Source organism: Amphibalanus amphitrite, unplaced genomic scaffold (genome assembly GCF_019059575.1).
Source record: "Amphibalanus amphitrite isolate SeventyFive unplaced genomic scaffold, NRLGWU_Aamphi_draft 000271F_arrow, whole genome shotgun sequence".
Lineage (NCBI taxonomy): Eukaryota > Metazoa > Arthropoda > Thecostraca > Balanomorpha > Balanidae > Amphibalanus > Amphibalanus amphitrite.
Window position 1 is genome coordinate 339,042 of NW_024881766.1, and position 25,616 is coordinate 364,657.

Below are 25,616 nucleotides of genomic sequence, written 5' to 3' on the forward strand. Positions count from 1 at the left end.
TTAGTCCATTATATTCCGAACTAGGCATATTTTCATGATGTCAATTGATCAATATGACAGTTTTTGAAACCTTTTCACCTAAGTATTTTGTTCAGCACTTTGTGTAGCTAATTATAACAATTTTGTATCGTTATAAAATTTGTAGCGTAAATATTACGTCCAATAGAGGCCCAAATCATTGACCATCACCATTCACCACACGGCACACGACTTGTCATCCTACAGCTTGCCATGGCTTATGACTTCCGTCTTACCTTAGTATGAGGCAGCATTACCTGCAATACATGTAATATGTGTTGTATCCAGTTATTCTTGGTTTGATTTAGGCTTCAGATTTTCAGGGATAAACTGCTTCTCCACGTTATTTATGAACATATGCTAGAAAAAAGCAGTTCCTTAGAGCAAAAATAACAAGCAAGGAGCGGTGCCGCCGGCCTTTTTTTCCGTTCTTCGTGTCCCCGTGTCGCCCCCTGCCCCGTTCAGGAGCGTCCGGCAGCGCCACCTGCACCTGACCAGTCCGGCAGCGTTTAGGGTCGCCGCGCACCGCCGACAATCAGCTGACGCGGCTGGTGGCGCGTCTCAAGGTCACTGGAGGTCAGCCGGGGCCCTGTTTCACCGGTGATAGCAGCACGCCGATTTTACGACTTGTCAAATTGGGTTTCCATGGAGACATCAACAGGCCCATTGCTCCAACACTACCACAAGTGTGACGTCAGCTCGCGCAATTTGATAGCAGCGTGGTAGCAGCAGCCCGTGAAACACCGCCCGGGCCGCGCGGCCCGCCGGGGTGGCCGTAACGTCACAGCCAGCGAATGCTGAGCGCCGGAACAGCTACTGTTGTTTATCCCTTCCTAGCCATTCATATATGAGTAACTTCAACCGCTGCTCACCATCTGTGACTAGTAGGGTAATCCGTGACCCCAGCTCCGTGGCCAGGTGACTGATGGTGTCGGCAGCCACCCCCTGGAGAGATACCGACAGACCACTCCCGTACCGTCCCGGCCACCTCGGCTTCGTCACCTCCGGCCCTGTCGGACAGAGCTGTGTCAGCTGACAGCAGTCGGACGGAGCCGCTGCCGGGTCGGGAGGCGGCTGACACTGTAGTGTCAAACCCTGACACAGACGACACTGACAAAGCCAGGGTCGATCGGCACTGTTGGACAGTAATTGAACATTGTGCACAATGCATGCACTACGCTTATACATGCGTCAGTTAATTAATACAGTTCAGTACATACAGGTCGTACAGGTTCAGTACATACAGGTCATATTCGTTTACAAGAGTATAAAGTAGGTATGTACAATACAGTGGCTAATGTTTGTGTAGCAGGTAGGTAGCATGGCACACATATGTCTGCTGAACGTTTATCACTGAAACTGTTACTTTATGTGAGCTATGTAAGTACCACCATTCAGAAGTAATAGTACGCGTTTCCTCAACTATTTCTCACCGGCAACGTATAGCGTCCTCAGTGACGTCGGCAGCAGCCGCAGCCACCGCCCCGTTCCGAAGGACGGGACCCTGACGGTCAGCTCCTCCAAGCGGGGAAGACTCTGCAGGAGCGCCGTCAGCTGATCCTCGCCAAGGGCTGACGGAGCGTCGAACGTCGTCACGGTCCTTAGCGCCTCTCTCAGCACTGTGGCATCACTGTGTGCCGATGGCTGGGGCTCCGTCTGTACCGTGACGTCACTGTCTGCCAATGGCCGGGGCTCCATCTGCACCGTGAGGTCATGAAACGCTTTTGTAATTTTAATGAAAAGACAAGAAAAAGTACATAAATCAAAATGCAAAGAAGTTTACAACTTTAGTTGGCTCCTTTGATGATCCGATATGCCTTTACATATTGTCGTCAGCAATAGTAGGTATGTTATCAAATCTATTCGGTTGTATAAAATCGTTCAGAGTTGATTTCATGCGAATCTGAAGGATTTGATACGACCGACTAGATTTTGTGACACGAATTCTGATGAAGACATGTAAATACCAGCGGGATATGATGCCCCGAACTGGCCAACTGTATACACTGGCTGTCGAAAACTGGAACAAAACGATCGAGACTAAACGGCTAACTTGCAGAAGATGGTACGAATTTAAGGCATGCGCCAGCCCGCGCCCGCTGTGCGCTGGTCTAGCCACCTGGTGGTAACATGTGTCACTAGTGTTAGGGTGACCTGCCGAGAGCGTGAGCGCCTCGAGTGACCGCCGGCTGAGCCGGCATTGTGTGTGTTGGCGCCGTGCTGTGCGCATCCGTCTGCTCGTCCGGCCGCAATAGAGTGTCTCGCTGAAGCTCGGGTGTCTACTACTGGCGTGGTGGCAGCGCCTTTGCCCACCTCTCCTAGTGCCACGCAAGACATTGCTTCTCCTCTGCAAGGATCAGCGAGCTTTGCTCAATCTGCATCGCCAGCGCTCTACGCACCGGACTTGGAGCCAAGATGGCGGGCGTTCGTGCCCCGAAGCAGTGGTCACTGACAAAGGACGAGTCAATTACGTCATTCGAGAGTTGGCGCCAAAACCTGCTCTATACCCTGTCGCTCGATAATATTTTCGCAAAGTTTCTCGAGCAGGGAGTCGTGGCAAAAGAAGACGGCTGACTGTCCGACACGTGGCTTCTCCGACGACAGCTCGTCAATTTTGAGTCAACACATTTGACTCAACAAAAAATTTTGAGTCAAGTTTGAGTCAACTCATATTTTCATTGAGCCGCTTGAGACATGAGTCGAGTCAAGGGAAAAAATCAGCTCCTTGTTTGAGTCAGAGTTGAGTCAGGGCATTCTGAAGTTGAATGATGAGTCGAGTCGGCAAATTTTTTTTAGTCGAGCACAACCCTGCTCCGCGGAGTCCCTAGGATCAACCAGTAACTTTGCGAACTCACGGATTTCGCGGACACACTGTAACATATGCATTCCTACTCGCTGGAATCAATGCAGTAATTAAACTTTTGTTACCTATCTTTATTGCCGCAGCCACTAAAACGGTCACTCTTAACCCTCGCCCTGGCAGGGGGGTCGATGCGACCCCCCCCCTAAGGTTTTTCGAAGATAGCGTAAAAACGGCGGCGCGCAGCGCCGCCAAATTTTGCACAGCCTATGGGGCAACCTTTTTACATATGACCTGGAAATTCCAGGTCCGGGTGACCTTGGGTCAGGTCACCAGGTCAGAAAAACCGGTACAAGGTCATGGTCAAATTTCAAGTTTCTTTTTGCACCTGTCCAACTCACAGTTTTGGACTGATTTCCTTCAAACTTTCAGGATATGCTAAGTTCACTGAGTTGTATAACATTTATTCCGGGTTTTTTGAGGTCACTGACCTGAGGTCAGTTAGAGGTCATTACGTCGTACTGGGAAAATAATAAATTCGGAAAATACTGGAGATATCCGCTTCGTTCTATCACTTTTGTGCTTTGAAACCACAGTACTTAACAGCAGGTCACTTGGTGCTTCTTTGTTTGGTGTACTTATCCATGGGTCAGGTCAAATGAGGTCAACTGAGGTCAAATGACGTTTTTGCCAATAACTAGGCACATAATGACGCTAGAGCTTAAAAAATGGTGTCATTGTGTTCCTGGTGATCAGCCGAATCGAATGATATGCGACATGATGCAATTTGGTTAACTTGAACTTAATTAATTAATTTAAGTTTACTTAAAAATTAAGAAAAAACTTTAAGTACACTTAAGCAAGGTAAGAAGTATATCATTCGACGCGCCTTGACGTGCTGAGTTCACTGGTGCTTTTCCTTTTGCTCTATCTTTATTAGATCAAAAGTTATAAGCGAAAAACTTTTGACCTGTTTTTAGCGAAATTTTTACATTCATACCCCCCAAAACCCCCCTAAATATTGACCTAGAGCAACCAAATTTGCACAGGGGAGAGAACTCCAAGGGGCCCACCTACCTACCAAATTTGGTGTTTCTAGGTGCCATAGGAGCCAATCGCGAGGGGGGGTCGCATCGACCCCCCCCCCCCTGCCAGGCCGTGTTATGAAAAATGCCCTGCCAGGGCGAGGGTTAACAGAGTCGAGGCGCCCCGCTGTGGTCGTGCAAATGCCCCCTGGTCTACCAGAAACAGTGATGCTCTTCGTGGTTTCCCCAACTGCTCGGCGTCCCCCCAAGTGTCATCCACCTTGTTGGCCAATCCCGTGAATCTGCTGAGGGGTTGCGCGCCTGATGCACTAAGTTGATTAACCCGCGCCCTGGTGTGGGTCTGAGCCACCTTCGCCCTGGTGGGGGGGGGGCCAAAATGACCCCCCCCCCCGTCTAACTCGAAAACGAAGAGGGCTAGGAAGACGCGGAAAAAAGCAAACGAAAGCCCATAACAAGTACGTTCGAAAGTATTTCGGTCATTTTTTCGCTAAGGTCAATATTGAGGTCGCTAGAGGTCATCATAGGTCAAATTTCAGTGTTTTCGGTGTTGCCGGACATATTCCGCTGTAGCTCGGAAACTAGAAGAGCTAGAGAGCCGCGGAAAAAAGCAATCGATAGCTCTTTTCAAGCTCTTTCGCCAAGGTTCGTCAGATTTGACCTCAGCTCAACGGTTTGGCCTACAGAGGTCATGCAAGGTCAACTTGGCAAATTTTGTTGAAAATGTTTTTAACTATAGCATGCATTCACGAGAAAATAGAGAAACGATTCATGCACCATCGTGCTTGGCTCGTCGAGACGCGTCGAATGATATATAGCTTGACCTCGAAAGGTCATTTTGAAAATTTGACCTCAGGTCAAGGTCATGACCTTACCGAAATAGGTCATGCTGCATATCATTCGATCCGCATTGACGAGACAAACACGATAAACGTCGAACGGAGTCTCTATCTCTATTCAATAACAAGTAAGTGCAGAAAAACCGCTGGTGACCTCTGGTGACCAGGGAGATGACCTAGCGTGACCTCAGCGAGGTCACAAGCAAATGGTTTCACATGGGCTGTGATTTGCTGACCCAAGACACTTCAATAACGAAATATAGGATCAATCACGCCCGATTTAGCTGAAAAACAACTACTTTTCGATTCTCCCATTGACTTATAATGGGGAGCAGCGATGACCTGACCTGACCTTAGGTCACATTTATAAAAAATCCGAGATAGCCATTTTGTAGAGCTGGGTGACATCTTCAAGTACTGTAAATTTTACATCGATCGGATAAAAGCTGTGCCTTTGAGAGAGCTTTGAACTTTTTTAGAGGTGGTGTCAGTTTTGGTGACCTTGTGACCTGACCTGACCTGACCCGAACCCCCCAAAACAGGACATGATGTAAAAATGTTGAATAAACAGCTATACAAAGTTTCAGGGCGCTAACTCAAGTGGTTTCTGAGTTATCGCTGAAAAACCACAGGGGGGGGGCCAAAATGGCCCCCCCCCACCAGGGCGAAGGTTAATGCAACACAACCACGCACTCGGAAAACTGCGTACTCTTGACCGCCACGGCAATGCGTACTCATGGCCGACACATACGGTAGACACAAAGCGGGCTGAGAGCTGGCGCCACAGTCGTCGCGTAAACAATTGGGACTTGACACACACACCAGATTCCCCGTGGTATCTTGATAGGAAAAAAATGAAAATTCTATTGCCGCTCCCTGAGGAAGGTCACACCTTTTCCTGCACCCCAAAAAGTCTAAAAGCGATGTGAAAAACACGTCTAAAGGCCTGGCTACACTATGCGTTTTCTGCGTGCGTTTTTGCAGGTTTGCGTGTTTTGCGTAATATCGTTCTAGGAAAAAAGTTATAAACAATATAATTTTTACTTTGGTTATATACAAAAGCTAATATAACTCTTATGTAACTAGAGTTTAGGGTGAAAAACATCACAAAAACGTAATATCGTTCTTTTTTCTAGAACGATATCACGCAAAACACGCAAACACGCAAAAAACGCACGAAGAAAACGCATAGTGTAGCCAGGCCCTAACCCTCGCCGGCCGAGAGGGGGGCGGGTGCCGCCCCCCCCCCATAGGGTTTTTTTTCGCGATAGCTCCCAGCACGCTGGCGATAGAGAGCTGAAACTTGACATACCTGACCTTTGATCCAAGCCGCATCTTTTGACACCAACCGCATTTTTGGGTCAGGTCAGGTCACTGACCTATGACGTCATAAGTGAACCTCTGCACGGTCTTCAGATGTCGCAATTCGCAACGCCCTCACTGCCAGAGGAGATGTCACAGGGAAATGAAACTTGCAGGATCTAGTATCCATTATGAGTCTCGCAACTTGTATATCTCGGATTTTTCCTAAAGGTCATATGAGGTCAGGTCATTTTCGTGACCTCACCATTATAAGTCAATGGGGAAAAATGAAAACTGCTATTCTGGCGCCGGGAACGATCTCCAACTATATCAAGCACACAGAATTGTGATTTGATGCACTCCTTGCAAGGTTAGATGCGTCACTTTTGCAATGTTGACCTTCCGTGACGTCATTTATGACGTCATCAAGGTCATATTAGTTTTTCGTCAATAACTCCCGATCAAATTGAGCTAGCGAGTCGGGAAAGCCACCAATGGACTCAGGAAGACCTGCCGAATCGAATGATATGCGACATGACCTCTTTCGACCAACTTCGTGACCTGGGGGTGCTGACCTGACCTTGACCTGAGGTCAACACCCTAAGTTGACCTGACCCGAACAAAAAGTATATCATTCGACGCGCCTGAGCAAGGCAAACACGATGCTGCCAAAATCGCGGCTCTGCGACCGTTTTTGCGAAGTTATTCACCAAAAACTGAACCGTACCCTGGGGCACTTGACCTGACCTCAGAGGTCACCGGTTGACTTAGGACCTTAAAATCGGGTACCAATCTCTGCGTCTCGTAACGGCGCACACGCTCGTTTTTTCCGCGACGCGCTAGCTCCACCAGGGGCGAAACGGCGAGGGGGGGGGGTCGTACCCGCCCCCCCCCCCCTCGGCTGGCGCGTATGTAGAAAACCAATAGGTCCGGCGAGGGTTAAGCCTCTAAAAAAGACAAGTGAACCCGAAGCGCGCCCACCTTCAACCATCGAAGCCACGTGAGAGACAGCTTCCTTAGGACTCGAGATGACGCTGATGAGACGTTGCTAAGCAACCGACACAGCTGCTGCGTACTCTTGTCGCCTGCGTCCTCTTACCCGCCCTTACCCTACATACCTCTCTTTTAGCTAAGTTATAGCGGAGAAAACTGTTCTTAAATGATTACGCATGATTTCCAAAACACATTTTTAGCAATTCTGACCGCGTCGCGCAAAACAAAGACCACGATTAGACTTCCCGTGACGAGCTGCATCGAATCAATACTTATTTTATGAAATATCAACCTTAAAATTTGACCTAGTTTGACCTGAACTTGACCTGACCTTCACCAGAACGTAGCCTAAAACTGGCCTCAAAGGTTGCATTACCCACATAATCACATTTTTCACGTAAAATGGACCATTAAAACATTCGCCTCAGTGGGGGGGGGGGGAAATGTTACCACCCTGTGGCGTTTTTTGTGTGTAAATAAAAAACCGCGGCGCGTAGCGCCGCGCCGCTTAGGGTTCGAATAAAACGAAATAATTATTATAGCCCTTATCGTCCACGTACCAAATTTGAGGATGTTTGGGAGGATTTTATATCAATGAGGCTCGAGCGTGAGCTGCTCGAGAAATGAAAAAAAGATTTTTACTAAAAATACAGGAGTCAACATGAAGTGTTAAGAGTGTTTAAACCGTTATTAAGTACTTAGCAATTTAAGCTGGTTTATTTATTAAGTATCACATTTATTTAAGATTTAAGATTACAAAACACAACGCGAGGATAGCAAAACTATAATAACATCTGGTGCATGTGACTCCGGATATGGGAAAATCGCGCAAAGCCGGCAATTCAAGCGCTGGCGTAGCCGTTGAAGAAATCATGGAGAGCCAGATTGTGGAAAGTAAAATGAAGAAGAAGCAAAGAATACTGAAGGAGATTCGAATGAATGAATCCAAGTAAAGTTCGCTGATTTGCGACCAAGAATCCTCACTCTCAGAGCTCCAAAAGATAACAGGTGAGCTAGGAGAGCAGGCGAGTGAGCTATTAGATGTAGTAGAGGCCATCTGGGAAGAGAAGAACAGCGGTGAAGTAGAATCAGGACCACTATGGGACATGTTTCATGGAGTAGAAGCCAGCATTCAAGATTCCGTCAGCATGGCAAACAAGTATATCCGCAAGAAACTGTCAGGAAACCTGTATTGTGAGGAAACAAGTGCGAGCAGTGAAGCGAGTGAACAGCCGAGCACGCAAAAAGAAAATGAAGCAAAGGACAAGGAAAACACGAACCGATCAAAAGATGCGACGGATTCGTCCATCAAGGGTATTAAGCCGCCAGAACTGCCTATATTCGATGGCAGAAAGGGTTACAGTGACTGGAGGGCGGTATTCGATGCTTTCGTCGGCAACTCGAACGCGTCGGCTGAGCTCAAGATGGTCTACCTCAAGAACAGTTTGACCGGCGAGCCCCTACAAATGGTAGAACGATATGGGTTGTCGAAAGCTGGTTATGAGAAAGCTAGAGAAGAGTTGGAAAGAAAGTATGGTGGTCATGCCAGGCGAGTGCGAGCAGAGATAGCCAGCATTCGCAGCTTCCCCAAGATAGGTGAAAACGATACAAAGAAGCTTGAAGAGTACTCAGATAAGGTGACAAGTCTCGTCACCAGTCTGAAGGAAAATGGATCAGACGGAGATCTTTCGGAAGTATCAGCATTTTATATGCTTGTGTCTGAAAAAGTTCACCACTCCTACATCAAGAACTATCAAAGGTGGCTAAGCACGACGAGTCAACAAGACAGCTTCGAAACATTTTCAAAGTGGCTAGCTGAAGAAGTCATGCTGGAAAAAAGAGCCAAGGAAGCAACAGCAGTCAGTAGCGAGCAAGATGAGCCAAGACCTAGAATGCATAGCCGCGGAACAAAGAAGACGTACGCTGCCACAAGGCAGGCCAGCCGGCATGTCTTCAGTCGGCTGAAATGTGCAGTGTGTCACGCAGAACACGCGACTGAAGATTGCGCTGAACTACAGAACTGGGATGTCGCTAGAAGATATGCATTCTGCAAAACCGAAGGATTGTGCTTTAGATGTCTGCGTGGCAAGCACAGGGGAACTAACTGCCGCAGGTTTCCCGGCTGTGCTGTTGAGGGCTGTGGTGGCACTCATCATAGCCTCCTGCATGCCAGTGGAGGTGGAAAGTCTCGGAACTCAGCTGAAGTAGCCCGACCGTCTTACAGCACTCCGACACTCAGCAGCCAGGCCAAGGAATTCATTCCGAGAACGGCCCAGGGCCGCGTTTGTGCTAAAGAAGATAGTGCTCCAACAAGCAGTGCACAGGTGTCCACGGCTCCCGGTGCAAGTTTTAATACCGCTGCCCAGAGACAAGAGAAGCGAAGTGGAAAAGTCGCGTTTCAGACGGCCCCGGTATTAGTGCACTGTCAGGATCGATTTCTGAAGCTGAACGCACTTTTAGATCCTTGCTCTGACGCCAGTTACATAAGTAAAGCTGCTGCAGACGAGCTCGGACTACAAGGAGAAGAAGTCAAATTTGAGCTTGGGACGGTCAATGGCAAGACGGATGTGAAAATGACGTCAGGAGCTGTCCGGATAGCCTCTACCCAGAGTAGGTTTGAAACGTCCTTAGATGTTCACGTCATTCCCAGTCTGGAAGGAGCCTCCGTATGTACGAGCTGGCAGGACGTGAAGCAGCGTTGGCCACACATGGTAGACATCCCCTTTCCAAAGATGGCTGGAAGGGAAGTGGACCTACTGATCGGTCTTAGCCCTGAGACAATGCCCATCTTTGTGCCTCTGAAGACTGTCTCCGGCGAGAGTTCGAGTCCAGTCGCTGTCCTAACGCCACTTGGATGGACAACATTCGGCTGCGTTCAAGACAATGAAGATCCTTCTAACCTACAAAAGCTGAAGAGCATGACAAACGTCGCAAGAACCTTGAGAACTTGCCTGACAGATAAGTCACTAAACGAAGAAATTCAAGCAATGAGAGCGATGACAGATCTGGAGGTGCTGGACGTCAAGACCACCGAGACCAATCTTCTGTCAGCTGAAGAAAAAGTGGCTATGAAGAAAGCTGCAAGTTCATTGAAGAAACAAGGAAGTAGATATCAAGTTGCAGTACCATGGCGAGAAAACGAACCGCAGCTGAAAAGCAACTACGAATCTGCGCTGATTCGCCTAGTGAAGCTGGAGAATTCTCTTCATCGTCGGGGAGCTCATCTTGCTGCAAAGTATAACGACATTCTTGAAGAGTACGTGAAGAAAGGTTATATGACCAAAACTCCCACGGCGCAGAGATCAAACAGTGGAGAGGATGAGTGGTTCCTTCCACACTTTCCCGTCATTCGAGAGGACAAGGCGTCATCCAAGATCCGAATCGTGTACGACGCAGCGGCCAAAAGTGAGGGAATCAGTCTCAACTCACAGCTCCTTCCGGGACCATCGCTTTACAGCGACCTGATCGAAACGCTAGTCGGATTCAGACAACATCCTATCGCCTTAGTCGGAGATGTAAAGGAGATGTTCCTTCAAGTCGAGCTGGCGCCAAAAGATCAGAAGTTCCACCGCGTTCTATGGCGCAACATGAAGCAAGATGAAGAACCAACAGTTTTTGAAGCCAAGAGATGGATCTTCGGAAACGCTGCAGCACCGTTCGTCGCGCAGTTTGTTCTAAAGGAGCATGCGCGACTCAACGCAGAGAAGTACCCTGTTGCTTCTGAAGTAATCAGCAAGCACGTTTACATGGACGACGAGATCGCATCATTTAAGGATGCGGAATCCGCCATCGGAGCAAGGAGGCAAGTTAGTGAGCTGCTGGAAGATGCTGGCATGAAGATGACGAAGTGGAAATCAAACAGTCAAGAAGTGATGGAAACAGTACCAGAAGAAGACAGAGCCGTCACCTCAAAACACTTCATTGAAGACAAAGGATCAGAATCAACCAAAGCTCTCGGCGTGGTGTGGTCGACAGAAGACGACATTCTATCACTGGATGTGTCCAAGCGACCGCCGGTGACAGAAAGATGGACCAAGAGAGCTGTCCTGAAGGAGATGGCTGCCATCTTCGACCCGTTGTGCCTATTCGCACCATTCACACTCCGTGCCAAGATGTTATTTCAGCAAACCTGGGACTGCACGATCAACTGGGACGACATCCTACCTGAGGATCAGCAGAAACAGTGGAACGCGTGGTTCTCCGAACTCGCAGAACTGGAGACCATAGCTGTGCCAAGATGTATTCACCGCTTCAAGGTTGAACCTGACCAAGAGTTCCATGTCTTCAGTGATGCCTCTGAGCAGGCATATGCCGCTGCTGTATATGTCGTATCCGAAAGCATGGGTGAGAGGTGCTCCAATCTCGTCCTGGCACGTGCCAGAGTGGCACCGAAAGCAAAGAAGAAGACGATCGCCAGACTGGAGCTCATGGGGGCGCTCTTGGGACTGCGTTTAGTCAAGAAAGTGTGCAGCGCTCTTGGGAAGGAGCTATGTGAGGTCCATTTCTGGTCAGACTCAATGGATGTCCTCTGCTGGATCAGAAACGAAGTTTCTAGGTTTCAAGCATTTGTGGCTCACCGAGTGTCAGAAATCCGTGAGTGTACGGTGCCGGAGCAATGGCAGCACGTACCAGGCAAGGAAAACCCAGCCGACGCGCCGACAAGAGGACTGAGTCTCGAGGCGCTTCGAGGTCACAGGCTGTGGTGGCATGGGCCGGAGTTCCTGGTGGATGAAGACCGTACATGGCCGACAGAAAGACACTTCAGTGATGAAGATTTTGACAGAACCAAACTGGCCAGACGAGAGCAAAGAAACACGTTCGCCATAAGAGCTCCAGCCTCAAGCGCGGAGTTACGACTCCTCCCGGAAAAGTTCTCTAGCTGGACTAGGTTCATTCGAATCACAGCCTGGGTGATGCGATTCATCAAAGCACTGAAAGAAAAACTGAGAAAACGCCCAGCCAGATGTACTGAACCAGAGGGGCTAGGTCCAACTGAAGTCGATGAAGCGGAACAGTTCTGGATTAAACGAGCTCAGGAAGAGTCATTTTCTGAAGAAATGAAGCAGCTGAAGACAAGTGAAGGATCCGGTGTCAAAAGATGTCGTCAAAGCTCAGTGAAGAAGCTGTGTCCATTCATGGACGAGGACGGCATACTCAGAGTTGGAGGCAGGCTACAGCGCTCCGACTTGAGCTACAGCGCCAAGCATCCTGTTCTGCTTCCAAAGGAACACCCAATCAGCAGACTGATAATTCGTCAGCTGCACGAGGACACTGAACATGGCTTAGGTGTAGAGCACACCTTGGCCAGCTTACGAACGCGCTTCTGGGTGCCTGCTGCGCGGGAGATGATCAAGAAATGCATTCACCAGTGCGTAAAGTGTCAGAAGCTCCGAAAGTCAGCCGAGACACAAGTGATGGCGCCCAAGCAAAGCAACCAAGTGAGAACGCGCTTCCGCGCCTTTGATAAGACGGCAGTTGACTTTGCAGGACCATTCCTGACAAAACAAGGTCGTGGAAAGGTCAGGCAAAAACGGTACCTATGTATCTTCACCTGCCTCCAGGTCAGAGCCGTTCATCTAGAGATGACGTACGGGCTAGATACATCCAGTTTCATTCGGGCTCTGATGAGATTCATTTCCAGAAAAGGCGAGCCCTCAGAGATCATATCTGACAATGGAAGAAACTTCACACGGGCTTCAAAGGAACTGCAGCAGTCCTTTCACGGATTGGACAACAGTCAGATCCAGCGTGAACTTCTGAAGTCACGCACGAAGTGGACGTTCATTCCTCCTGGTGCTCCACACTTCAATGGAGCGTGTGAAGCAATGGTAAAGATCGCGAAGAGAGCGTTGATGAAGACTCTCGAGCATGCTGACCTCTCTGATGAAGAGCTGCAGACAGCGTTCTGTAAAGTAGAGGCGCTGATGAACACAAGGCCACTGACGGTGTTATCCAACGACCCAACTGATGACCAGCCGCTCACGCCAGCCAACTTCCTCGTGGGTCACACAGCAATCGAGATGACAGTATCATCAGATTCCAATGAGGCGGGGGTAAGGCAGCGCTGGAAACGTATACAACAGCTGTCAACAGAGTACTGGAGGCGATGGCTCAGAGAATATCTACCGTCGCTACAGCGGAGACAGAAGTGGCTTGATCCGAAACCCGACATAGCACCTGGTGACGTGGTGTTGGTGGTCGACCCGTCTTCTCCACGAGGAAAGTGGCCGATGGGACGCATAGACCAAGTGATGAGAGGTGACGATGGTCACGTCAGAGTGGCGTCTGTGAGGATGCGAGACAAGATCGTCACAAGACCAGTCACAAAGATGGTCCGACTGGATGTCAGCGGCCTGCTGGTGTAGTTGTTGGATTGGGAACAATCCAAAGTGAGGGGAAGATGTTTGGGAGGATTTTATATCAATGAGGCTCGAGCGTGAGCTGCTCGAGAAATGAAAAAAAGATTTTTACTAAAAATACAGGAGTCAACATGAAGTGTTAAGAGTGTTTAAACCGTTATTAAGTACTTAGCAATTTAAGCTGGTTTATTTATTAAGTATCACATTTATTTAAGATTTAAGATTACAAAACACAACGCGAGGATAGCAAAACTATAATAACAGAGATACATATTATATACCTCTCTTTTAGCTAAGTTATAGCGGAGAAAACTGTTCTTAAATGATGACGCATGATTTCCAAAACACATTTTTAGCAATTCTGACCGCGTCGCGCAAAACAAAGGCCACGATGATTAGACTTCCCGTGACGAGCTGCATCGAGTCAATACTTATTTCATAAAATATCAACTCAAAATTTGACCTAGTTTGACCTGAACTTGACCTGACCTTCACCAGAACGTAGCCTAAAAGTGGCCTCAAAGGTTGCATAACCCACATAATCACATTTGTCATGTAAAATGGACCATTCACATTCGCCCCAGTGGGCGGGGGGAATGTTACCACCCTGTCGCGTTTTTTGTGTGTAAAAAAAAAACCGCGGCGCGTAGCGCCGCGCCGCTTGGGGTAGCTTTTTTACACCAATTTTGGACAATGTGTGAAATTTTTGACCCCAGGTCATGTTAGGTCAGGTCACCAGGTCAAGTTAACCCGCGCCCCACTGGGGTCTGCGTATAACACACCCTACTGGGGGGGGGGGGGGGGGCTCTTCATAGCTCCCCTCCTATCTCCGAAACTACTGGGCTGATCGTCAAAATTCAAACGGCGTCTGATAGCCCCGGAAAAACTGTCGAACGAAACCTAATTACATTGACCTCGAGGTCACCGATGACGTCACAGGTCAGGTCAAAGTAAAAATTATAAGCGTTTTGGCTTGTTCACATTTTGGGCTCTGGCCGCCGTCTTACAAGTCAGATCAGGCTACTTTTTGATGAACTCATGAACAGATGTTCCAGATACCCTGAGGGTACCAAACTTGTACTTTGATTTTCAGGTAAGGGTCAGGTCATTACAGGTCACGGAAATATTATATCATGCGTCGGTCACGTGACAAATGATTTATGGTCCATTTAGGCCATATATTTCGAATTTGATGTCGTCTGTGTCATTTGAAGTCATTTTGAGTCGAATTTAGCTTAGGTCAGGTCACTTTCAGGTAAAAAAGTCAAATTTTTGAAATTAAAATTTTTCAACAAAAAAGGTGTCAAGTGGATGCAGTTTGAGCTCAGGAACACGATGGTGCTATTTATATTGGTGTAAGATGTCAAATACGCACTGAAACGTGATTTGAAAAATTATTTATTGTAATTTTTTGCAATAATGCGTATAACTTTGCCATTTTTGAAGACATTTAGCTAAAACTTGCTGAAATTAGTCATAAGCATGCGTTCTATCGCATTTCTTCCGGTTTTGTTCGAAAATTCATTTTTTTTTGGAAAAAAAATAATAATATAAATTTAGAATTTTATTAAATGAAATTTTCAAAATTTTCAAAACCTTGAAAATTCGAAATAGCAGTTTGATAGTGCAGTCTATTCTGAGTCCTTTCATGCAAAGAAATTGGATCTAGGTTAAAAACTGAGCTCTTGGGAGCGATTGCCGTGGTTGATTGTTTTGCGTCGAAATCGGCCGAACATGACGTCACTCTGACGGCATTTCCGGCCGACCAATGGTAGCTACTAGTGGTGTCAATCGGAACTTGAATCTTCGGAATTCCGATTTAGTCCAATGTCCAATTCGGAATTCGATTGGACAATGGCCGCAGGCTTTGGACAACTTTGGACAATCGCTTGCTACACCTCAACATTTTTAAAAAGTAGTCGTGTTTAACATTGATTGGCTATTAGAAAGCTCAGCTTTCGATATGATTAACCCGCGCCCTGGTGTGGGTCTGAGCCACCTTCGCCCTGGTGGGGGGGGGGGGGGGGGCCAAAATGACCCCCCCGTCTAACTCGAAAACGAAGAGGGCTAGGAAGACGCGGAAAAAAGCAAACGAAAGCCCATAACAAGTACGTTCGAAAGCATTTCGGTCATTTTTTCGCTAAGGTCAATATTGAGGTCGCTAGAGGTCATCATAGGTCAAATTTCAGTGTTTTCGGTGTTGCCGGACATATTCCGCTGTAGCTCGGAAACTAGAAGAGCTAGAGAGCCGCGGAAAAAAGCAATCGATAGCTCTTTTCAAGCTCTTTCGCCAAGGTTCGTCAGATTTGACCTCAGCTCAACGGTTTGGCCTACAGAGGTCATGCAAGGTCAACTTGGCAAATTTCTTTGAAAATGTTTTTAACTATAGCATGCATTCACGAGAAAATAGAGAAACGATTCATGCACCATCGTGCTTGGCTCGTCGAGACGCGTCGAATGATATATAGTTTGACCTCGAAAGGTCATTTTGAAAATTTGACCTCAGGTCAAGGTCATGACCTTACCGAAATAGGTCATGCTGCATATCATTCGATCCGCATTGACGAGACAAACACGATAAACGTCGAACGGAGTCTCTATCTCTATTCAATAACAAGTAAGTGCAGAAAAACCGCTGGTGACCTCTGGTGACCAGGGAGATGACCTAGCGTGACCTCAGCGAGGTCACAAGCAAATGGTTTCACATGGGCTGTGATTTGCTGACCCAAGACACTTCAATAACGAAATATAGGAACAATCACGCCCGATTTAGCTGAAAAACAACTACTTTTCGATTCTCCCATTGACTTATAATGGGGAGCAGCGATGACCTGACCTGACCTTAGGTCACATTTATAAAAAATCCGAGATAGCCATTTTGTAGAGCTGGGTGACATCTTCAAGTACTGTAAATTTTACATCGATCGGATAAAAGCTGTGCCTTTGAGAGAGCTTTGAACTTTTTTAGAGGTGGTGTCAGTTTTGGTGACCTTGTGACCTGACCTGACCTGACCCGAACCCCCCAAAAAAGGACATGATGTAAAAATGTTGAATAAACAGCTATACAAAGTTTCAGGGCGCTAACTCAAGTGGTTTCTGAGTTATCGCTGAAAAACCACAGGGGGGGGCCAAAATGGCCCCCCCCCCCACCAGGGCGAAGGTTAACACTTTTGAGCTTGTAACGGTTAATGAAAAGCAAATTAAATAACAGTGTTGAGTGTAAACTATTGCGTAGGTGTCGGACATCTTTGGACAAATGGCTGGCTTGGATATTTTTGGACGGACAATCGACGTAAGCATTGGACATTGGACGGACTTTGGACATACTTTTTCTGAAATTGACACCACTAGTAGCTACGAAGTTCATATTTTAACGCAAGGTGTCAAATTGATGCAGCCGAAGGTATTGAAAGTTTGGCGTTGACACGTCAAGCAGTTTGGAAGTTATTGCAGAAAAACGGGAGGGGGCTATGAATAGCCCCCGCAATGGGGCGCGGTTAGCTGACCAAGACTAAAAAAGTTTGCAATCATGTCCAGCCTGCAGTGTTTGTCAGAGAGGTTTTAAACTTGGTGGATTGCATAATGTTATGGGCGCCTACAATTTGTATATCTCGGATTTTTTATATCCGTGACCTAAGGTCAGGTCAGTGACGTGACCTTTCCATTACAAGTCAATGGAGAAAAATGAAAATGCCTCTAGATCCGTGTGTACGCATAGGAACAGTCCAAATTTTTCAGAATCACAATGATTGGGACCACCCGTGACGATCAAGGTTTCTTTTTTTGATGATAGCTCCTAGAAAGGTCATCCGCGGTCATTTGAGGCTACAAACAGCTTTTTGCCAATAACTCGTGATTGGAAAGAGATAGAACGCTTGGGATGGTCTCATTGTGTTTGTCTTGCCGAGACGCATCGACTGATATGCAACATGACCTTTTCCAGTCAGGTCATGACCTTGACCTGAGGTCAAATTTTCAAGTTGACCTTTCAAGGTCAAATTATAGTTATTTCGATGCGTCTCGGCAAGAGGAAAACGATTCTGGCAATAGAAATGTCGTGGCTTTTTTTAGTCAAAAGTTATTGTCGAAAAACACTTTTCGTACGTAAAAACAGCTATTTTTGGAGTTTTTGCCCTCTGGAGGCGAAACCGTTGACCTGAGGTCAATTTTGATAATAACCTTATCAAAAGAATAGTTTAAGAACTATCGATTGCTTTTCCACGCATTTTTCTAGCTATCATATTTCCTGAGATAAATGCATGTTTTCTGACAAATATAATAATGACGTTTGGCAAATTTTGACCTTTGATTACCTCCAGTGATCCTAATATTGCTCTAAGATGAAAATTGACCGAAATACTTTCAAACTTACGCATTGAGAGCTATCGACTGCTTTTTACAGCGTCTTTCTAGCCCTCTTAGTTTTTGAGTTAGAGGTGGGTGGTAACATATGCCCCCCCCCCCCACTAGGGCGAAGTTGGCTGAGACCGCCACTGGGGCGCTGGTTAAACATGTATTACACGACACTTTCATATTGTGATCCTCAGTGACCTGACCTCTGTTACCTGACCTGGTATCAGTGACCTCAAATAGCAAACTATGTGTTTCACGAGTAATTCGTGCGAGGCAACGGGGCGCGGGCTAACAAAAAGATCCGTTTTTTATTTCAGTTTATTTCAAAAATCACTTTTATATTTTGGGGTTCTAAATAAAAACAAATATGTAACAAAAATAAGACAGTAGTTTTGTAGCGCTGCTTGTTTTATATCTTTTTGTTTTTCAACATTTTTCTCTATCTTCAAAACTTTGGACTTGACAGCTCTGCCCACCAAACCTCTTTTGGATCGGAAATGCCTGAACATGACGTCAATCTGACGTCATTTACGGCCAACCTATCATACATATGCTGTGGAAAAAGGTCACAAGGTGTAAAATCGATTTACAAGAGGGTACTGAAATTTTCGCGACGATCGGCGCATAAGTTTGAGAGATAATGCGAAACGACTGGAAGGGGGGGGGCAAAAATACCCCCCACCATGGCGCGGGCTAAAAAGTTTCCACTGGGTACCCTAAGGTAAAGGTAATCTCAAGATTGTGGATACGCCGCTGGATGTTCTCTACGACATTAGACTAAGAACAGTGTAAACACTGGCGACAAAATATGAAAATAAAACAGGAAATTGATTGACTTTTACATCGGGTTTGACAGCTTGGAGAATATTTCAAGTGCCTTATATTTACTCCTACAGGGTGGGCAAAATCTCGTCACTGCCGGGGCAACTGGCAGCCACTGCGGGACATTTGCCCCCTCCCCAGTAGCGCGGAACACCTTCAATTAAAGGGGCATTTCTGACTTTTAGCTCCATTCTTTCCATGCAAAGCCCATAGGGCGTATGTTAAAATGCCGAAATCAAGGGGACACGGTTCCCCGGTGCCCCCCCCCGTTCCGCCCATTATGCCCTCCCCCCCCCCCCCCAGTTAATGCATGTTAGCCGAGGCCAGACACGCCAACATACAGTCTACAGGCAAATGAAGCACAGACATCCAAACACTCAGACGGGTACCTAGCGCACAGAGAAGTCACACAAAGAATCACAGAATCAATTACACACTGTTACATAAACACATGTAGTCTGACTATAGACACAGACGCACAAAACACACTCAGACAACAGACACAGGGACACACAGACACCCCCCCCCCCCACACACACACACAGGTCGGCCCTGCTTACCTGATATTCGCCGCCTCCGCCGTGGTCGGCTCCGGTGGACAGAGCTCAGTACCGTCCACACACTGTTGGACCACCCGCTCTGTCCACTGACCCGGCCGGTGGACGCAGTGCAGCTCGTGCGGCTCCGGCTCCTCCGTCGGCCTTTGTTCCCGTCTGGAACTGCGTCGAATATCAATACCGCGAGTCGGTGTGTCGGCAGAATCGATCGTGTTTAGTGAGTCGGCGGCGCGGTGTCCTGGCCTGATGACGTCAGTGGGGGTCACCAGGGTCACAGGGACAACACGGGCCGCCGGTCGATGTGCAGTCCCCTCCACCCCTCCCCTCCCCTTCCCTTCCCCAGTCCCCGGGACAACTCTGCAACTCGGCAAAACAAAACATAGTGACGAGCAGACATGTGCAGGGATGGAAGAGGCGGGTCTATGATCTCAGTGGATATCTCGACAAGTTGGAGGGTTCGGACCTACATCTCATCCCTCGCCCGGTCAGGGGTTGGGGCGGGGGAGATTGATTAACCCTCGCCCGCACATGGGGGGGGGGGGTGGTAACCACCTTAGGTAGGTTAAAACGGTTGGAAACGGTTAAAATGCACAAAATACGGGGGTCACAAATGCGGTTCACTGAATCGTTCTCGTAGGGCCACGTCGGCCGCGTCGTATGTAAGGCCACGTCGGCCACGTCGTGCACCGGGCCGTCGCGCACCGGTGGAGTCCCGTCGAAGACTGTCGGGCCCCCGTCCCGTCTCAGCCCTCGTGGTAGCACAACACGTGGGCCTGAGAACCAGGACAGGGGCCAGATGACACATATGTGCCCGGCGCGGCGCGGCGGACCGACCGCCGCGCTCCGAGCGCCGGCCATCTTTGCGAAAATGCCTAAAAATACCAACGTTTTTGCTCGCTAACACCTAGGTTTACCAATGTTGTACAGGAGGGACATTTTTATTGGTCCACCTAGTACCTACCCTTTAAATATCGTGTTTCTGTTAGGGCCAAGTAAAGCTGCATATACCATGACACGGTGTATTGTGCCTCCAGCGACCGAAGACGAAGCACGGACACGGCGACCCGCCGACTGACCCCGCCCGGTCAAGGTCGCGCCCTTATATAACCACGGCACAGAGCGCATGCGCGGTGACCGCGCGGCGGTCAGGCGGCTCGCCGGCCGGACGGCCGGGCCGCCGACCCATCCTGTTCCACGGCCCCACACGGCCGGTCCGCGGTCACAATATCCCAACACTCCTCCCCCCATAAAAGAAGCGTTTCCACTTGGTCAAGTAACAAAGAAACGCGACACACTACGCGACCGGAACGCGACCGGAAATACAAACTGATTCAGACACTGGTGATGCACATCGAGAGCATCCGAGGCCTAGGATTGAAAACGATCTGGGGGGAGCGACACTCTGCCAGACCTGGTCACATACGCGCCCCGCACAGATGTACCCCCATTCCCCACCTGATCTCGGGCCCGCCGGCCGAGGTAGTACAACGCCAGTGGATCCGGTCCAGTCTCCTCGGACCCCGTCTGCTTCCTGGGACGCGTTTCTGTGGCTGTGTCCGATGCGTCGTCCCTCCGGGTGCTTCCAGACGTTTCCTGTTTGTGAGACTCCCGTTCCACAGCAGGCTTTAGCTGGTTGAAGTGCAGAGCCTTTTCCTTGCCCTTGTCGTCACGGACGAGGTACGTTACTCCTCTCTCTCCTCCGAGGCGGCCGATGATGGTGCCCGGGCCTTTGTAGTACAGTCCCAGCTTCGGCTTCCCGCCGACCGAGACCCTATTATCCCGAATCCATACCCGGTCACCAGCCTCGAACCCTTTTCCGCTCGCGCTCTGGTTGAATCGGGTTGCAGCCTCCGTAGCACTGGCCCGGGTTTTCCTGACAGTCGTCTGATAAGCCTCTGAAATGGCCTTTAGACGCTCTTCAAGGTAGCACCGGATATTTACCGCCCGATCCGGAGGGTTGATGACCGCATCGAGTGGCGTTTTCGGGTGGAATCTGTGCAGCAGAAAGAACGAGGAATATCCGGTGACGCTGTGCACAGAGGTGTTGTAAGCCATGCAGTACGCCTTGATGTCAGCGTCCCAGTTCGCTCCTTGAGGGTCAACGTATTTGGCGACCATGTCCTTGAGTGTTCTCATAAAACGCTCTACCATACCATCACTCTCAGGGTGATAGGGCGTTGTACGCGTTTTCTGGATGCCCAGTCGCTTGCACATGCACTGGAACAATGCAGACTCAAATTGGCCTCCTTGGTCCGAGTGAATCCTGTCTGGCACCCCCATGTCGTAAACCCAATCCAACAGCACCGTGGTTACGGTTTCGGCATCCTGCCGTCTGACTGGGTACACTCGGACGTATTTAGAAAAATAGTCCATGATGACTACTGCATATCGGTTGCCATTCTTCGACACCGGCATCTCAGTGATGTCAATCGCAATTCTGCGGAATGGTTGACTCGTGACCTCCGTCACCAGAGGAGCCCGTTTCTTCGGTGCAGGGCGATGGCGCCGTTGGCAAAGGTCACACGTGCTGCAGTACCGACGTATGTCCGCGAACATGCCGGGCCAGAGGAAGCGCTGTCGCACTCTTTCCGTTGTTCGACTCCGTCCCAAGTGTGCGGACGTCGGATGGTCATGGGCGAGCGTCATGATTCTTGATCGCATCGAATCGGGGACCAGGGTCCGGAAGCCCCACTTCGTCCTCATGCCGAGAACGCCCTCCCGCACTTCGAGCTGCGTCCAGCTCCCACGCAGTAGCTCCCACTCGGCGAGAGGGTGATCGGGCGGTGGTTCCCGACTGCCCAGACAGGCGTTCCGCATGACACTGAGGACCTCGTCCTCTTGTTGCGCCGTCTGCAACTCCGATTGTCCTGGTGCTTCAGTGATTAGGCGTCCCGCCTGGTCACCCTTCGCACTAGGTGGCGCAGTAGGCAGTGCGCAGACTTGGTCAAGTTCTGCTGCGCTTCGAGTCTTCCCCACACATTCCTCCTCTTCACCAGAAGCAGGTTTTTGGGCTCTTGTAGCTGCGGTATGCACGGGTGCTTGACCGGCTTCGGCGGGACAAGACTTGCTGCGCTTGCCCGTCCAGATATTGCCGTTGACTGGTCGCTGCCGGGACATCGCATCGGCATTACCGTGATCACGGCCCGGCCGGACAACCACCCGGAACTGGTAAGAGCTCAGCTCGATGGCCCACCGGCCACGTCTTCCCGTCCCGTCACGTTCCACATTGATGGACTCCGGTACACCCGTGAGTGGTTTGTGATCGGTCACGACTTCGAATTCTGCTCCAACTGTGTACTGGTTGAATCGCCGGATGGCGTGAACGATGGCCCAGAGTTCTTTATCATATGTTGGCCATCTGCGCTGTTGCTTTGTCAGCACCTTGCTGTCGTAGGCGATGACTCTCTCCGTGTCACCCACCCGCTCCGCGAGCACTGAACCGACTGCAGAGTCGGATGCATCCGTGTACAAGACGAATGTACCACGGAACGTAGGGAGGGCTAACACTGGAGGTGCAGTCAGCGCCTGCTTCAGACTCTCAAAAGCTGCTTCAGCTTCCGGCGTCCACGTCAGGTGGTCACCCACCACCTTGGCTTCCCTCAGCGGCTTCGTGAGATCCATGTATTGTGGGACAAAACGGCTGTAATATTCGCACAATCCGAGGAAGCTCTTCATGCCATCTTCCGTCTTCGGTGGAGCCCAGTCGAGTATCTTCTGGATGTTATGTGGGTCCGGTAGGAGTCCCTCCTTTGCGACCCGGTGACCGAGGAACGTAACTTCGCGCTTTGCGAGGCGGCACTTTTCTGGTTTGAGCTTCAGCTTCGCCGACCTCACTCGCTTGAAGACATCACGGAGCGTTGCGATGTGCTCGTCCTCGGATCTGCTTGATATGATGATGTCATCAAGGTAGACTAAATAGCGTTTCGAGTCCAGACCCGCAAGCACCAGTTCCATGAGTCGCTGGAATGTGGCTCCAGCATTTTTGAGACCCATGGCCATCATCCTGAACTGATGGAGTCCTTTGCCCGTGGTGGAGAACGCCGTTTTTTCTCGGTCCTCTGTGGCCAGCGGGACCTGCCAGTAACCGGTCGCCATGTCGAGCGTCGTGTACCACGTTACCCCCGCTAGGGTATCCAACGCCTCGTCGACCCTCGGCAGAGGATGCGCACATCCGCGAGTTCGGCTGTTGATCGCGCGGAGATCGACGCAGAAGCGGAAACTTCCATCTTTCTTTCTGGCCAGGACGACTGGGGAACACCACGGACTTGTACTCTCTTCAATTATTCCATCTTTTATCATCTGCGTCTTCTGCATCTCGACTTGCTCGCGGAGTATAACTGGTACCCGCCGTGGTCTCTGCTTCACGGGAGCCTCCTCCCCAGGGTTGTATACCAATCAAGTCGATTGAATTGATTGATTTGATTCAACGCGTATTTTGAGTTGATTGGATTGAGTCGATTGACTTTTCGAGATGACTGGTTGACTGACTCGTTTGACTTTAGCGACTGGTTGACTGATTTGATTCCCGAAAATTAGAGTGACTCGTATGATTGAGTCGATTGAATGGAAAGTTCAAATAAGTTTTAGTTGACGAAAAATAATGACACCAATTGATGACATCAAAGATCACAAAACTACACTGAAAACTGCTTGTCATCACAACTGCAATATGGGGTAGATGGCCAAATAAAGAAGAGGGCCTAAACATGAACAGCCAACTTTGACTTTCAACTGCAATAACTGCTCCAATCCTGGTGATCATGATAGAACCTGGCGATGCACCTACCTATTTTTCTGCACTCAGCAGGAAACGTTTTTTTTTAATCCAGATGATAAAGTGCAAGGCCCTATATACTAATAAAGTGTGATTAATTAATAATTCACATCTCCACATCTCCTCACAAACAACCCACTGAACTCTATAAATATCTGAAACCCCTACAAAAATAACTGAAACAAAAGCGCCGTTTTCGTCTCGCTAAATTTGCTGCATTGTTAAATTTGCAGCAGAACGTTTGTTGATCCTTTCCTCCTGAGAGCCTTAGCATAACATATTTAATATATTTCATTTTCCTTAAAATATTTTACCGAATATTATAAAGTGGTTTTATTTCAAATTAAATAAAAATTTAAACGAAATTGGTGTTGTACAACCGATTTATTTTATGATAATCTACCATACTACATGATTATCAATGACGTCATCTTACCAAAAAATCAAAGACGTAGAATAAGCATTTATAAAAGCTTAGCATACTTGTTGGCAAAACGTTTTCTATCCCCCAGTCCTAACAGTTTCAAATTGTATTGCAATAAAATGTTTTGAATTCTTCACATATAACCTATCTACCTTCGTTGGTACTGTTGGTAGCCAGTGACACATCTAGGCGGGTAAGTAGGTACCTACCTGCTTTCCTGCTGTCTTCATAAAGCATACATAATGAAGTTGTCAAATTTGTAGCACATTTTCAACACTTTCATATGGTGTCAGTGTGGCATGAAACCTAGCTAGGTTCATTATGTTTAGGGTTCATTTCAGAAGAGCTCCGCATAACTCACATAAGAGACAGACAGGGGCTTTGGGGTAGATGGCCTGATGACTTAGCTGGAATATGGCCAAAATTAAATTGACAACTTTTAGGTGAAAGGTGGTGATTTGGGTTAAGGGGCGAGTCAACTACTGGGTTATTTTGCACCCATTAAATGAAACTTCTGCTCCAATTCTACCCATTGAACCTCAATATCATGATCCACCTGTCCATCACCAGGTATCCTTCCTTATTACATAGAATCTTTGAATGGCATGGCAGTTTATAATTTTAAATGACAATATTTTTATGTTTCTTCTGTAGGTAGGTAGGTAGGTAGGTAGGTAGGTAGGTAGGTACACCAGACTGCTATGGACACTTTTCCAAGTTGGTGGGGCAAAAAACCTAATGTATGTCTTGGTTTGAGTCGTTTGATTGAGTTGATTGATTCCTTTCATTGTCGCGTTTGAGTCGATTGAATCAATTCCCGAAAACTGCTCTGACTTGATTGATTTGATTGGTTTCCCAAATTTGTCGTGATTGAATTGATTGCTATTGATTGAGTCGTATACAACCCTGCTCCTCCCCTGTGTCGATGTGGTGTTCGAGCAAATCTGTCTTGCCGATATCACCCGCATACTGACTGAAGATGTCTGCATATTCGCTGAGAATGGTTCTGAGCTTCTCCTTTCCTTCCGCTGAGAAGTCAGATCCGTCCACATCAAGTACTTCTGTCACCGTCGTATTCTGACGCCTTTCTGTTCTGCAGCTCACATCATCAACGTCATCATCATCACTGTCCCCAACGCCTCCGTCTGCAGCCAGACACAACTTGTACTCGCAGTCCTTCTCGTTTGTGGCATCATAAAATGTCCCTAGGTCACTGCCTCTGAGAACACGGACTTCTTCAGACCCAACATTTGTCAAAATGATCGAGACGCACCCGTCGTCGTCTGCAACGACCAGAGCCCTTGGAGTCAGGAGTCCCTCCCGCCCCGCTAC

At 48.4% G+C, this 25,616-nt stretch overlaps 2 protein-coding genes across 2 annotated transcripts in view; one reads left to right on the plus strand and one right to left on the minus strand.

Moving 5' to 3' along the window:
• LOC122387032 overlaps nt 1-19,257 on the minus strand; it is a 128,372-nt gene extending 109,115 nt beyond the window's left edge. The window contains exon 1 of the mRNA XM_043376838.1: nt 19,090-19,257. The gene's annotated coding sequence lies outside the window, so the exon portion shown is untranslated. The remainder of the gene's footprint in view (nt 1-19,089) is intronic.
• Nucleotides 9,992-13,360, plus strand: LOC122387026. Its single transcript, XM_043376833.1, has 2 exons — nt 9,992-11,486; nt 12,984-13,360. Exons 1-2 carry the CDS (start codon nt 9,992-9,994, stop codon nt 13,358-13,360), a joined length of 1,872 nt encoding a protein of 623 aa, XP_043232768.1.
• Nucleotides 19,258-25,616: the final 6,359 nt, after the last annotated feature.